This window comes from Halichoerus grypus, chromosome 1 (genome assembly GCF_964656455.1).
Source record: "Halichoerus grypus chromosome 1, mHalGry1.hap1.1, whole genome shotgun sequence".
In the NCBI taxonomy this organism is placed as follows: domain Eukaryota; kingdom Metazoa; phylum Chordata; class Mammalia; order Carnivora; family Phocidae; genus Halichoerus; species Halichoerus grypus.
In genome coordinates, this window is record NC_135712.1 from 166,663,937 (window position 1) to 166,680,314 (window position 16,378).

Here is a 16,378-nt window from a genome sequence, read left to right on the forward strand (position 1 = left end):
GGGAAGGCACTTCTTTGTCTTTTTATTTTCTTCTTTTTTTCTTATTTTCATGTTTATTTTAGATAAACTTCATTTAATCAAATTCCAAAATGAGCTAGTCTGATGGGAACTATATGAAGCTGGGGGTGGGGGTGGGGGTGGGGGAGATATTACAGTTATAATTTCCATTAAGGAATATAGACTTTATCTTCATTTCCTCAAGGCTTTAAACATATTTCTCAGCCATGGTTTACTCCACATGTTCCACTATGGTTATTCCTAGGCAGTTTCTTAGTTTTGTTAAGTTTGGGAATGAAAAAATTTTCTTCATTTTCTTAGTACATATATGCTATTATTATTATTATTTTTTTACAGATTTTATTCATTTATTTGACAGAGAGAGACACAGCGAAAGAGGGAACACAAGCAGGGGGAGAGGGAGAGAATCAGCTCCCCACTGAGCAGGGAGCCTGATGTGGGGCTCGACCCAGGACCCTGGGACCATGACCTGGGCCAAAGGCAGATGCTTAACGACTGAGCCACCCAGGCGCCCTTAAAATGCTATTAATTTTTGCCTATGTACCTTCTATCCAGTGGTTTTATTGAACTCATTAAATCTAAGTTTTTTAGCTGATTAGTTTCCTAGGTACATATCCACACCATTTACAATGAACATTATGCCCTCTCCTTCCTGAAGAGCAATTTTATTTTTTATTTCTACACAACTTTAGATTTTAGCAACTTAGAATCTTTAATGTACCCTAGTATCTGATCTAAGTTCTGTAAACATTTCATAAATGCTCAACAATAAAGAGTATTTTGTGTAGAATATGTTAGTAATAATTCCTTCTATGGGTTCGATACCATACTAAGCACTTTACATACATTATTTAACTTAGTCTCATACAAGCTCTATAAAGCAGGTATCACTATTCCCATTTTACAGAGGAGGCTCATAGATGCTTAGTAACTTGCCCAACATCATGTACTTAGTAAAGGGTAGAGCTGGTCTTCAAATTCAGGTCCACTGGATTCTTTCTACTATACCAATACACTTTTCTTTCTTTTTTTTTTCCCCCATGGGGGGGGCACACGGGCACAGGGGAGGAGCGGGGTGGGGGGGGGGGGAGAGAATCTTAAGCAGGCTCCACGTCCAGCACAGAGCCTGACGTGGGGCTTGGTCCCACAACCCTGAGATAATGACCTGAGCCAAAATCAAGAGTTGGGTGCTTAACCGAACTGAGCCACCTAGGCACCCCCACTTCCCCCTTTTTTTTTTTTTTTAAAGATTTTATTTATTTATTTGACAGAGAGAGACACAGCGAGAGAGGGGAACACAAGCAGGGGGAGTGGGAGAGGGAGAAGCAGGCTTCCCGCCGAGCAGGGAGCCCGATGCGGGGCTCGATCCCAGGACTCTGGGATCACGACCTGAGCCGAAGGCAGACGCTTAACGACTGAGCCACCCAGGCGCCCCAACATCTCCTTGGTCTTTTTGAAAAAATATAACTAGCAAATAAAAATAATCCCTCAGGATTTACACTAACTTGCAACAATATACCAAGTCGTTCATTTGACTACTGCTTGGTTTAGTTAAATATTTTCCTTCTGGTTATGTTGATCCTTAATGGCAAGGTGTGTCCTTTGAATGTTTCTCACTGTTAGAGATGAGAGCAAAAATTCAGTAATTGGTGACTAATGGTCCTAATTCCATTCCAACTGGGGCATGTAGTAACAAAGACACTTTGCCTATGAGTCTCTGCTGGTTAGGACATGAACTGCTATACAACCTCCCTTTCCCAACCTCAAATACAGAAACACAAATGCAAATGTGCATATGTACGTATACTAGACAGAAGATTTCATTTAAGTTATACTGTCACTATACTGTAAAAGCTTCCAATAAACTGATAATATTGATGGAAATCTGGTATCAGCATTTCTTTATATTTATCTAGTTTGATTAAATCTTCCTAATCTTTGATGTAGAAGAAGAGTAAAATACTTTAAGAATAAGGGTAAAACGAGAAGATAAATAGTATCATTTATCTTCCAGATGTTCTACACTCGGATTTTATTATCCTGGGGTTACACATGTGAGAATTTCTAAGGTATAATCCAAATTAGAGATAGAAGAATTAACTAAATTCGAAAAAAAATTTTTTTAGTAGCTTACTTTTTTCCACATATATTACATCATGTTAGCTGTAATCTTACATGACCTTTAGCATCTAATTTATTTTATTTTTTTGGTTACATAATATTCACAGAATTGATTTAGAGATAAACTTATGGAAGTCACAGACAACTTTTCAATTAAGCTGAAACTGGCAGGAGAAACTTTGGTAAAAAGACTGGTGCCCACTAAGTTAGCATCACAAGTTCATGCACCAGTGCTCTCAACTGCAATTCAATTAAAATTACCCTGTAAGAATTACTGTGAAAACCAATGGACCAGATGATTTTTTAGGACCTTCTAATTTAAAAACTCACAAGAACTTTATATTGGATTCAAAGCCATGTCTCCTAAAAAATTTTACACTAATTGTGCAAGCCCTTTTGAAAACAATAACATCTTAAGGATTTCTCATTTACTTCATTCACCCCCTGCCCCTTCAACCAAGCCCCACCCAGCTCAATCATGTGTGATCTTTATTGTTTCCTCAACAATGCCCCACATCTTTCTTGCTTATTTCTCCTCTTATAAACATGGATATAGATTTCCTAAACTTACTACTTTAAATGTATCTAACCTTTTTATAACCTTTTCTGCTGTTATCTGTACACTGTCTAGTTCCTTCTTTGTCGGCGTGGGAAAACTGTTCCCTGACTTGAGATCTCTCTTCCTCTGTAAAGACAGATGTAAAGTAACTATTTAGATAACAATGTTCTTTTTTTTTTTTTGTATCAGACTGTTCAAATACTCAAACATTGAATTTTTTTATGTGGACCTGAAATAATCATTGCTTATGTATTCAGGAAGGTTTGAGATACGTACCTGCATTGTCTTTGCAGATACTAGAAGAGTTACTATTCTCATTACTTTGGTATAGGTGCTGAGTTCTAGTCTCTTGGGGTACAGATGATGTTTGAGTCATCCCTTCTTCCAAGGCTTGCTTTATCCAGCGCTACAATGGGAAAAGAACCAGGGAATTGTCAATAATCATTTAAAACTAATTGGTAAAGCTATTTTAAATACATTAACCAGACCATTACATATCAACTGGTGAGAGATGCACTCCAACACACTCACTGAGTTCCACAGTCAAGTATTTTTTGCCTTGCGTTTCAGCATATTAGAATATTGCCCCATCAATTCCTTCTCTGGGGCAAAACTGAGAAAATCTGCATTATACAATAACGAGATCCCATCAAAAAACCAAAACCAGTAAAAAATGATTACTATTCAACTTTTCATATTGCTCAGAATGGGGTAAATGGGAAGAGATTAAGAAATCTTAGCTTTCATTTGATAGAGAGACTTTGATCATATAGGATAAAACTAGTACATAAAATAAGTGCCTAAAAGGAAGATAAAAGATCTCTTAAGAGTTGTCTGCCCTGTGCTGGGGACATATGAAGAGATAATAGAAAAGATTCACAGGAAGACTTTGGATGAGAATAAACAGCTAGCTCTTCAGTACAGGTACAAAATACTTCCAAAAGGTCTACTCTCAGATGGAATAACCTGTGAGTTTTTTCTCCCTACTAAGTACTTTGGTTGTATTAGGCAAGAATAATGCAAATCACCAGAATAAATGAACTTCTGCAGAAATCAAAAGGGAAAAAGTACAAAAGAGCTCTCTAATCAGTCACATTTTTTGTAATGAATACTAGAATCTACAATGATGAGATATAAATTTAGGTCAGAAAGTGACCCTGCAAAGATTAGGATAATAATTCATCCTGGGGAAGAGAGAAAATTTCTTACCTGTAATTGTGTTCTCTTAAGATACACAGTTGTAGGTTGCTCACCACTCTGTGGCTCTCCTGCCCTGACATAAGACAGATCGAATTTTGATAAACATCAATTTCTGAATCAGACCCTCCCCCAAATAGGAAGAGCAAATGGTGATTATAATTTTATACCTTTAGAGAACAAGTATTACAGGTAAGTAAATATTCTCTTCATCAAAGAGAGCAAATAGATTTACCCTCTTATAAACATAGGAAATAATCATTTCTTAGGAAATAATGTGAGGAAAATTTCACCAAGAAAAAATTTAGATCATGTAAATAAATGGCTTTGTGGTCTACCAAATGAAAGCAAAAATAAAACCGTAAACACGAGGCAATAAGAGTGAATAAGCATATAAAAAAGAGATATCAACAGTCAGTTGAATCATATCAACATTTTATGATATGACCAGGTCTTTGAAAAGCCAAAACAAGACCAAGAATGAACTCGCTTATACACAGAATACTGATGTCAAGATGAACTGTCAGAACCACAGCACCTTACAACTTAGAAGAGACCTTGGAAGTCACCTTGTCCAAAGCACTCATTGTACAGATGGGGAAAATTAGGCCCAAGAGGACAAAATGAGTGAAAAATCCTTTGTTACAGATACCTTTAATACAAGCTTTTCTTTTCAGAGCAGATGACAGGACTCACTTGGGGTCACTGTGCTTTCCTCCAAGAGAAGATAATTTCTTAAATTTCCAGTGTCAAGTAGATGCACCCATAAAAGAATTGACATTCTGGATCTGATGACTACAAAAAGGGAAAACAAAACCAGGACAGGGGCATTCTAAGGAATAAGATGCTGCTATGGTTAGCTATAAGGTCAAACACAGCAAATATGATCAAACCCATTTCTCCTGGCCCTTCTGTATGTCTATGTAATATTTTAGAGCTGATAAAAAAAGAACTTGACCATTTGTCTATTAACTAACAAGTTCCAAATAACAAATTAATTTTAGATACCTTCAGCACCTCAGTTCTGGCTACAGTTATTAGATCAAAAGGATACTTCCTCCTTCTCCAAAACTTTGTGTAAGAGTTTTTTAGAAGCTCAGAGAGAGGTGAGAGAAATGTTTTGACGAGTCTCATTACTATGGGGAAGAAACAAGGAAGTAATCTGAGTTTTGGAGTCTAAAGATCTGGACTGAAACTTGGCTGTGCTTCTCACTAGCTGCCTAACTCTGGGCAATCCATCTGAGCCAAAGTTTCTGAATCTATAAATCAAGGCCAATAACCCAACTTCATAGGGTTGTCATGAAGGCTAAGTGAGAATGCATATGAAGGAAGCGTGTAGCTTATCACTATCACGCACATACTCAGTGAGGACCTGTTCAACTGAGTATGGAGATACACAGATTATATAACCCCCTCCTGTATACACAATAAAATACCAATGCAAAGCGAATGTTTCATTTTCAGTTAGGATGGTTTTCTAAGAAATTTGGAAGACCAAGCCCCCCCGCCCCACCCCACACGTTATTATACCTACAAAGTTAAAGTTTAGAGAGGATTTAGAGAGAACAAGGAAGGACACTACTGAAAGGCTTACTGGCCACTCATAAAATCAATGTTGCCATTCTAAAATAAGTGAAGACCCAATACAAGATATACCAATAATGTGCTTTTTAAGAACTATGATTCACTATAATTTAGAAACTCCAGGGACATCAAAAATGTTCTGTCAAACACTCTTAAGAATCTGGATGCAAATATACAACATGCAATTTTACATGGTTTTTAATTTATGAGGCTTTTACATCCTTTAATCAGGTAAGAAACAGTATGCCTATAAGCAATACACACTGTTCTAACTAATCCCATGGAGGGTGGTTTTTCTCATCTAACATATTCTTCTCTGAGAAATTTTTAGAAAATTATTACAATTTTGTTGAATAATGCAGATCTTCTTAGGTCCTACACTAGGACCTAAGTGTTCTTTCTAACCAATCTAAAAATAACTCTTTTCAATGCCTACCTAGGATAAAGCAGAGTTCAATTTCTAGATAAAAGACCCACAATTCCATTAATTCTGTGCTATAACAAGTGAAATTTTTATTTTGTAATATAATCTGGATGTTAACAGCAAAGATTAAAGCTCTGACTTAAACTAATTCAGATCTAAACTTAATTTTAAAAGACCCAATTTAAGTAAGATAATTCTGCTAGATAACTCAGCATACATATCCTGAACTCTTCCCGAAGACTAATATGACATATAGAGATAAAAGTGCCTGAGCACAGCCTGCAGAAAACAAGACTAAGTAAGGATGGTCAGACACATTTGGAGACTAAAACATGGATATGAGTTAAATGGGATTTTTATCTGTTGCCAGTGGAGATACAAATATGAGCTATAGATACAAGTCCTAAACCATATGAGGTAAAAAGAGTTCTAAGAAATGGATTTTCTATCAGATTTGAAATCAAATTCCTACATGTTTTTGGTTTTTACAGGACTCTGCTAGTTGGAAAATCAAGACAGGAATAGAAAGATTATAACCCAGCATCAGAATGATTAAGGTGGCATTTCAAAAGGCTAGTCCATAATGCTTACAATTCAGACTTCATTATTAATCTGTACTAAATAATTGTCTACCCTTCTCAAAGGACCAAAATAGGAGATCCTACAGTCTGGCTTGATAAGATGCTTCAATAGTTAACATCCTTAGAAGTCTAGTATTATGTCCAGCCAAAGACAGAACAAAAGGAAAAACTTCTCTCATATATATATTAAGTCATCACCTGACTTGCTCCTCCAAACTAAAGACCATTATCTGCACCTTCTCTAATTGTTCAATAGCACTCAAAAAATGTAGTTAAGATTTTGAGCTGTTATTCTTCATGAGGGACTGAGCTAAATGTAATAGGAAGATTAGTTTTGCATGCCATACCAGAGTTAACACAACTCTCCAATTGTTACAGAATAAGGTTAATCATAATGCTCATCAAATGCAAACAATTTTTTTTCCTTCTCAGATGATCTCTGAGATCCAAAATAAGTGACTTCGTGTAAAAATTTATCCCCAGAGACCCAACCCTCCTTTATCACTTAGGCAAATCTCTATCTTATTTTTTTCTTAAGAAAGATCTCATTGTTTTTATTCCTGACACCTGAAATTATTCATGTGATTGTGTTATCTACAAAGCCTCTCTTTTGGCAAAGATCTCATGGTCAAATTTCTCCTTAGGGGTTATTCTACTTGGGAATTTCCCCCAAATAAACCATTAAATGACTCAAATACTTAGGTAAGATGTGCAATTAGGAAGACTTTCTTCAGTGTATGCTACCCATTCAGTGGTAGTGCCCTTCCTTTGTGCAAAGAACCCTGTTGCCCTCCTCCCCTCCATATCCCACACCACTTTATCTCATCTTTCATACCCCCCACCCCCAAGAAATAATTTCTGCTCTTTGGGGAAAGAGAAAAGCTTTAAGTTTGGAGGAGTCAGGGAAGACCTGCCTGGAGTTGGAGACTTCATCACATCAAATAATCTACATGCAGCATCCTCATGTACGTGATGCCAGTGGAGGAGGGCAATGGCAGACACTGAGGAAGGCAGCCTGAATCCAGATCTGAGGATAAGAGAAAAGGGTGTTCCAGGGAACAGACTCTACCTCAAAGGAAGACCAAATGAAAGGGTGTCCTAAACTTCTAGCAACACACAAATGACATTATAGGTCTGAGGGAAGTGATCTATTCCCAAGAGACACCTTCGGAAAATATGCAGGGCTTCTGGGAATTCAGAAAGAGCATTCCAAAAACAACCATCAAACACTACTGCCACTAGATCCAAAAACAATATATAACTAGAGAGACAGTGGGGAGAGGGGGATAGAGAGAGAAAAAAAGAGAGAGAGAGAGAGAGAGAGAGAGAATTTTACAGTAGGTTCCGTATTTACTAGGGAATAAACAGTCCAACTTGTTATTTGATCAAGGAACAGAAAATATGCCAATTATAACAGGACCTTTCCTCTACTCTCACTCAAATGATAATGTAATTAAATTAATTCAAATCACAATTCAATCATTTTTTACTTATGCAATATTGCTCTAGAGTACCTGGGGCCCAATCTCACACAGTAGTCACAAATGGACATTTTAACCAATACCACAAGAGCACACACAAAACATCCCTCCCTACCCAGTCATCAACTGCTGTGTGCTCTCAACTCAGTACTTCAAGGGCTCTCAGAAAAGACAACAGTGAATCCTCACAAATTGAGCACCAAAAATGCAGTATATATCCCACTTTAGTCCTACTGACTATTGATGCATCACTATTCATGGCTGAAGAACTAACTCATTATAAACTCACATGGGCAAAGAGTGGCTGTCTAGAAAATATGTTAGATATGTCACAATTATAGGCATCCTAGGTTAAAAAAAAAACCCACATAAACACAGACATACCTTTTTACAGGAGCTGAAGGTGCCATCAGGCAGAAGGGGCCTTCGACGTCTCTCAGGGATAAAGGGTGAGCCAAAGCGAATGTAGTGTTTGGGGGTGGTGCAAATTAATGGGGAATGGATAAGACCGGGTAACATGTTCAGGGTTGTTGCCAGTACAGTTGGATCCGTGGTGATACGTAAAGGGCACTCAACAGGGCATTCTTGCTTCTCTGCTTTGTCATTCAACCATTCTGTAACTAGATACTAAGGTAGAAAAGAGATCATTAGTTGGTGCTGCAGATGTAAAAGCCAGAGGCAGCAGCGTAACTCACAAAGAAAAACCTCAGCTAGAAACTAGGACAGAGGTAGATATAGCAGCTGCAGAGAGTATGAACTGGGCATTCAGAATGCAAGGATATCTTCCTTCACCCTCTCCATGATCATTAAGGGAGGAATAATTCCAGTTATCAGCAATTTAAGTTCTGCCTAAAAGTTAAGGGAACAAAAGAGAGGTAGCAGGATGGTTTTAGCTTGCTGCCTCAAAGCTCTTTATCTACAACTTTTCAATCTAGTAATACTTAGGTGATTTGTTTTTTTTCTGGAGATTACAGGTCCTCTCAACGTACTAAGACACAGCCCTTGCCAGACTAGACTTATGAAGATGTATTTGTGACTTACCTTTTTGGTTTTGGGGTATTTAGGTGCAGCACGGTTGACATGGGATCCAGTAACTGATACTACAGTTGGGTCAGACCCCATTAATAGCCTGTTTTCTCCTGCACTGTCTATATTTCCAGCTTCAGTAGGAGTTACAGAGCTGTTATTTCCTCCCTCTTCCAAGGCAGCTTGTGACAACTCCGCCTGTTGTGCAATGGCCTGCTTCTGACGCTTTAGTCTTTGGGCTGAACTGGTCCGGTACCGAGAAATTCGACTCTTCGGTCGGGGCCTAGAAGGCTTTGCTGGAGGTGGCTTGGGGACTGGTTTTTCTGCAGCAACATCCTATAATAGCAGAGTGAAATGCTTACCAGAAATTTCTTATCAGCAAACATTCTATCCAGTCTTCTATTCACTTTATGCATTCTGAATATTTAGTATTTAGAAACACTAATCTCAAATGTAATCCTTAAAAAACTTACACAATCAGCCAAAGAGCCTGTAGGTAGATGCATATTTCTTTACTAATAAGTATTTATAAAATAGGTCAAAAGTCAGCTAAAAATAGCTACCTAATTTTAGGGTTCTTAGCAGGGGAGGTAATTCTTTCCTTTGTTTCTTTCCCAGGTACTGAGGTTTTGCTTAAGGCTTAGAATTCACGGTCAGGGTAGGGAAAGAAAAAATGAATTTATTCTGAGAATCCTATGAAAGGTCAGGTGCCTAATTATGCTATATAGAAGAGCCAAAAGAGATATGAAATGATTTTTATGAACTCACCACAAACAGTATTATCTGGCAGAAACAGTATGAAGTTACATTCTAGTCTAAAAGTGTCTCATCATTCAAATTCTGTCTCCCTGAATCGCACAAATCAGCTGATGAAAATGGCCTTATTTACTGCAATAGGAGGTGAAGCTGAAAATGCTGATTTTCACTATTCCAAAAGACAGATAACTGACATTAACAAAAGCAAGGATGTCTAAGGCCTGGAGTCTTTCCATCTCTTACCCCTGCTTGGGAAGACCTCCGGGTGTTCACTCCAACACTCTGTGGGGTGCTTGGGATGGCCATGTTTGAAGCAGGGTTGCTAACTTCGGGTTCAGGGGCTTCAGTTTTTGCTTCTTCTCCCACAGGGACCTCTGAAGTGGTGGTAGTAATCTCTATGTCAGAGCTGTTTTGTTCCAAGGGCTGATGATCCCGCCGCTTCTTTCTTTTCTCTAAGTTTTCAAAAGCATGCATGATGGCTTCGACCTTCCTATCTTCCCGGGTCTAGAAATAAATAGCATTAGCATAGAAGGAAGCCTCAACAGGAGGTGGGGATATTTTTTCAGAAACGTTATTAATGGAAATTCATAGACATTTAAAGACATTTGCCAGTAAAATGACACATATGTATCTTAGAGAACAGAAGTAAAAACTAAAAATAAAACATTTCTTTTTTAAAAAAAGATTTATTTATTTTAGAGAGTGAGCGAGAGAGCACATGCTCAAGTGGGGTAGGGCCAGGAGAGAGAGAAAATCCCAAGCAGACTTCTCACTGAGCACAGAGCCCAATGAGGGGCTCAATTTCTTGACCCTGAGCCATGACCTAAGCGAAACCAAGAGTCAGAAGCTTAACCGACTGAGCTATCCAGGTGCCCCCAAAACATCTTTTTAAATGTTGGAAAGAGCTGTAGAAAAAGGCAAGGTCAAATCTAAACTTTTCAAAATAGTCAATTACTTTGAAACTTTTTAATATAAAAGAAAAATAGCCATCAAAACCAATTTTTCTCTTGATTTTCAGAATTCAAAAGCAACGAAGCAGATCTTCTTTCACTTTCTAGGACCAGAACTAAACATGTCTGGCTTCAACAAGAGAGTAGGATTTCTGAATCCATGTGACCAAAAGTTTTATTTTTATGTCAAAACTCATACAGAAAAAGGAGCCCCAACACATGTATCTTGTTCCAACAAGGCAGTTCTTTGGAAACTAGATTGTTAGTAAGAAACCTCTTAAGACCATCATTAGATAATAGTCACTAGATAACTTCTGTGTGTGTGATAAAAATAAATCATAATGAAATCTCCTTTATTAAAAAAAGCCCCAATTGTCATCTGCAGGTGACGGTTTAGTATCTTGTTAAAGAATGAGATGATACAAACTCAGAAGAGAAGGGGTTCACAAGCCAGAGGTAGCAGGAACCAAAGGATGTTAGAAGGTACCCACCCTTCTGCTATAAGCTGGGTTCTCCTGGTCATCTGTAACCTCTTCTTTCTCTTCTTCTGCTTTTTCTTCTGGATTGTCTATTTCCTTTAAAACAGAGGCGATATTCAGCTGTACTCTCAGGCTCTAAGAAAAAGTGGTCTTTTTTTTCTGGTAGCTAAAACTCTCTAGAAACAACTTCTAATGCTTTATAGTGTTATTCATGTGAGCAAATGCAGATGATAAGCACCCTTCTCTGAACTGAAACATGGAAAGCAGCTGAAAGGATGTTCTTGACGTTATTAAAAAAGAGAAAGACAATGAATAATGTCACGCCCACCCTGACATGAAGAGCATTAAAGGTTATTATAGACTCCCTACATATAACAACATGTGGCAACCACGGATCCTCTTTATTTGCAGAGAATCAATACCATAGCAACATTCTCTGACCAGGGGAAGATTACCTCATGGTCACTGGACACAGCTGCTTTCTCAGGAACTTGTTCTGGTTGCTGACTGTTATCCTCTTCTGGAGCCTCATTCTGCTGCTCCATCTCTAGCTCTTTCCGTCGTGCTTTTCTACGTCTTGTCTCTGCTCCGATGGTGGGTAAGCTTGGAGGAGGTGGGAGTGGTGGTTCTGCAGCATTGGGATTCCTTTTCTGTATAGGGCAATTCCGGTTCCCCTTGTGACACGCACAGTCCACTTTATAATTACTGCTCCAAAGAAACAACCGAAAGTGCCTGTCTCAGTAGCCTTGCAAAATCAGTCATACTGTCCATTCATTCTCTTGGAGTAACAGTATAGTAATTTCCTCTAGTATATCTTTGAATAAGTTAAACAGACACATTAGAGTCCTGTGAATACTTTTCAAGAAGTCAGTGTTTTCCTATATAACCCTAACTCTTCCCCTACATATGGTCAGTGGAAAAAAGGAAACCTTCACTAAGTTCAGTTCTCCCTTAATGTCTTTATGCTATTTAGTGGGCAGTGGATCAATAACAGGGGCTGAAAAGGCGATACTTCCCTTGCATCTACCTTTACCACATCCTCACTTTTGAACTACTGATTCCCTACTTATTCCTAATACCTATTCTTCTCCTACCTGTGCTGAACATCAATTTACCAAATGACCTTTTTGGCCTAAAAGGACCGAGGGAGAAGAAGCATCCATTTTACAAAATCCATCACATATTTATCTATGCTTGCCAGCTCTGCTTTGTCTGCCTTGTCACACTCAGATAGATTACATGGTTTGAATGGATGGGGTGAATTTTATTTTTTTATTTTTTTAAAGATTTTATTTATTTATTTGAGAGAGAGAGCACATGAGAGGGGGGAGGGTCAGAGGGAGAAGCAGACTCCCTACCGAGCAGGGAGCCTGATGCGGGACTCAATCCAGGGACTCCAGGATCATGACCTGAGCCAAAGGCAGATGCTTAACGACTGGGCCACCCAGGCGCCCCTGGATGGGGTGAATTTTGAAATTTTCATTCTGTATGGTCCCTGGAACAAGTGCTGTGTGTATAACAGACGCAATTTCTAGGAGTGTCTCATACCTACCCTTTTTACTGTTCTTGCTATATAGAGATATAAAGACAGAACACCTTTGGTTAGGAGACTGGTGAGCCGTGACATACTATGTATCTGTATCTCTAGGAAAAAACTGCCCTAAGTCTGTCCTTCCCCACACAATTTCTAGACAAAAATGCATTACTTAAGAAAAGATTAGGTTTAAAAAAAAAAAAGGAAATGACAAGGAACAAAAGCAGACCAATAGAAGAGCTTAATATGTAAGACAAGGCCATTCATGTAGGAAAGGTTTTGTAAGTCTTACCAGTTACTGTACTCATAGTCAAATGCTATGGTGACCTCAGCATCTTTGGTGATGGCAGACACCGCATAGATACACAGGTGAATCATCCCATCTGCAATCATGTGTCGCACCTGTGTGAACATGGCTTATGGTTGATGATATACCATAAAGACCCAGGAACTCTCCATAAGATAGAAAAAACCTTTTGCCAAAATAATTTCTTTCCACTTAAGTTATGGTAGTCTTTTACGTAACTCCATCATTTCACAAGAAACTGTTAACATAGTAACTGTCTAAAAATTTACGATACTTCTTGAAATAAATGGAGAAACCTTGAGATGTTAGAAATTAGGGTAAGATCTCTGCTCTACATCTTAAAGCTGTTTTCAGTTGCATCACAGAATTAAAATTCCTTAGTCTGTCAAGAGAAGCTCTGTGGATTTTCTTGCTATATTTGATGTAGCTGCACTGATTATGCACTGAGTAATGAATTCTAGAAATGTCTAGAATCTCTCTTACAATACTATTACCTAAAACCTAAAAAAGTGCAACCACACAGCTTAGTTTGGGCTTAATGACATGTTCTAGCATATGGTAATTTCTTTAATATGACCTCAATGACTTCTTATCCAGTCTAGCTCTTTCTCTTTAGCAAATGCTTAATTTGCTTTTTCCCATTTCTTCCTTCTCTAAGGAAACTCATTCCTTGTCCCCATCCAGTCAGAATAAAAGCATCATTGTGTTTTTTTGGGTCTCTTATGATAAAAGATTATAATTATTATCTACAGACCTTAAATTAATCTGGGTGAAGTTTTCAGACTGCCTCTTCAGTAGACTTGTCCTTTGGCGGTTCCATTCAAACAGAAGTTGCTACAGAAATCTTACCTCTGCATTTGGTGTACATGATCTTCTGATGAACCGAGCATCATTACCGAAAGTACGTGCATCCACACACATCTCTACACCATTGAATTTTGAGTAGAAGAGCACAAAGGGGTATGGTCTAAGGGATATAATTGAAATTCCTGTAATTTTCAACACAAATAAAAGGGCCACCCCATGACTTCACCACAAATATGAAGCATATGCTGACAGAAGAAGCAGCAGTCCTTTGCAATGCCTAAACTTGAAAAACATCACATGCTTGTCTGCTTTTGATTAAAGAATAAGCACAAAGCAAGGAATGCCTGGCTTGGAAAGGAGTCATTACCACTTCATACATTAAACAATTTGCAGATTTATTTGCACTTTTCTACAAATAGCAGACAGGTGTGAGCTTATCTGAGCTCTAATCTTTTCCCCAAGAGCATCCTATCAACCAGGATGTTTTTTATACAGCCATACCACTCTGCCAGGCCCACTTAAGCCCTCACTGCTCAGTGAATGATGTTCTTACTTTTTGAAGAAATGCCCATTGACCTCAAATTGCTGTCGTAACATGACTTTCCCTCGATACTCTATTATAAGAGTGTCCAGAGCCAAGTCTCTCGCAGCCCTCAGGATCTTCCGGTGCTTTTGAACACGAGTGACTCTTCCCAACTGTAGCTGCATAAAACCAGAGGATTAACATTAGACAACAGCCACAGCAGGATGGCAGACACTTAAAGTATTTCCTCACTGAGGAAAAGGCACCAATATTTTTAGGTTTTATTTGTATGCTATTTAGCTCAAAAATCAGAATTTCTTTTTTCAATAATCAGAATTTTTGAATGATCAGAGCTTCTAGGAGACAAGCTCCACTTAATGAACCGGTCACCTGGTCCCTCACAAAAGATAAAATATCATAGGAAAAGATATGATTAAGATTTTAGTGGCTCAAAAAAAAAGATTTTAGTGGCTCTATGTCTAATGCAAGAATGATAAAGAACAAGCTTAGCTTTCTATTAATCTTGAAAATTCCTACTCAGGCTGTATAAAATTTCCTATCCTAATTTATCTATTTTTAATTAATACTTTAAAAATATGTATCCAGACAGTTTCCAGTCACTACAACTTGCTTTTGGTTAAAGATGCTCAGCAGCTGGCTAATTTGTTATTCTAAGAAGCTCATACATTTAAAAGAAATGATAATCCCATTATATGCCCTCTTCCTGGGTTCAGATAAGTCTCAACTACTTATAGGGAGTCTTTTACCCTTTGATCCTTACCTGCATTTGGGAACCAATAACTGTATTATTACAGGCCAATTCAGTCTTATTAATAGTGTCTAAAATAGCAGGTTTGCCCACAAATTCCTTGCTAGAATGTAGATGTTGTTCAAGGGCGTTCTGTACATCTGCACTGTACTGATTAGTGAAAGCTTCTTCATACTGATCAGTCCATAGTCTTATCCGATTTTCCCATCCCTCAGTTGTATTCTCATCTAAATTCTGTGCTTCAGAAGGAGAATTCTGTAGAGAACAAAGGTCAGGTAGGTTAGGAGAATCCATGCATAAAAATGGGAGGGAAAACAGGCTGAATTTCCAGAGAAAATTTATTTTCACTTGGCAGCTGGTGCGGCATAGAAGAGTAATGGCCTGGGAGTCAGGGGATCTGACTTCTAATCATGGTTTCATTACCAATGAGATGTGAGGCCTTGAACAACTTCTTAGACAAGCTTAGTTTCCTCATTAATAAAGTGAGAAATTAATCTGGATCATAGTCCTATCCCATCACTGTGATTTTATGACCATTTTTAAATCACAGAAATAAATTTTGTTCTTATCAGAAGAATGACATCAAGTTCATAAGAAAATTTTGATAAAAACAAACGAGAGATAACTCAAAAGATTAGTTTAAATTTCAATACTTATTGAGTACCTGTGCACCAGCCTAAGTTGATATTATTTCACTACTCTCCAAGAGAATTTTTTGTGTGACTTGTTATTTTCATTATACAATTAATACATGTTCATTCTAAAAATACATGCAACCTAAATAAATAACCTGTAATCTCGTTTCCCAGAGACAAAGTCATCATTTTGGAGTGTATCTTTCTAGCACTCTACTTCTGACAGTTTAACAGCTGCACTCTGAAGAGGTGAGGTGGGGGCAGGGGAGTGCATAGACGGAGTGTAGAAAATGCTGGGAGGTACTTTGCTATACTTCTTTAGGAAAACCACTGCCCTATATGGTGACAATATTGAGAAAAGATTATTATATCTCAACAATGTTATCCTAAACAGTTTTTATGTTTGAGAATACAGACACACAGTTTAAGTCTGACACGTGTTCTCCTCCATGGTGTTAAAGACTTAAAGTGTCATCAGAAAACAAAACCAACACCGACAGTGATGATGTCATACCAGTGATGACTAGAAGGAAAAGATACCATAGTACCAAAGCTACTTGCAAATCCATGTCCATACTCAAGTTGCAAATACAGGCATAAGAAAATTAAATATACTTTCCATGAATG

The 16,378-nt window shown here is 38.0% G+C and overlaps 1 protein-coding gene across 18 annotated transcripts in view; it reads right to left on the reverse strand.

Annotated features, from left to right (window-relative positions):
- SETD5 (SET domain containing 5) overlaps window positions 1-16,378 on the reverse strand; it is an 84,993-nt gene that overhangs the window by 21,964 nt on the left and 46,651 nt on the right. For all 18 annotated transcript variants that reach the window (XM_078075618.1, XM_078075554.1, XM_078075571.1 and 15 more), the window contains 10 exons: window positions 15,129-15,371; window positions 14,378-14,526; window positions 13,867-13,984; window positions 13,003-13,112; window positions 11,632-11,881; window positions 11,189-11,272; window positions 9,991-10,251; window positions 9,007-9,327; window positions 8,350-8,592; window positions 2,975-3,104 (listed from right to left, as the gene is read on the reverse strand). In XM_078075618.1, the coding sequence (XP_077931744.1) occupies window positions 2,975-3,104; window positions 8,350-8,592; window positions 9,007-9,327; window positions 9,991-10,251; window positions 11,189-11,272; window positions 11,632-11,881; window positions 13,003-13,112; window positions 13,867-13,984; window positions 14,378-14,526; window positions 15,129-15,371 (1,909 nt within the window). The remainder of the gene's footprint in view (window positions 1-2,974; window positions 3,105-8,349; window positions 8,593-9,006; window positions 9,328-9,990; window positions 10,252-11,188; window positions 11,273-11,631; window positions 11,882-13,002; window positions 13,113-13,866; window positions 13,985-14,377; window positions 14,527-15,128; window positions 15,372-16,378) is intronic.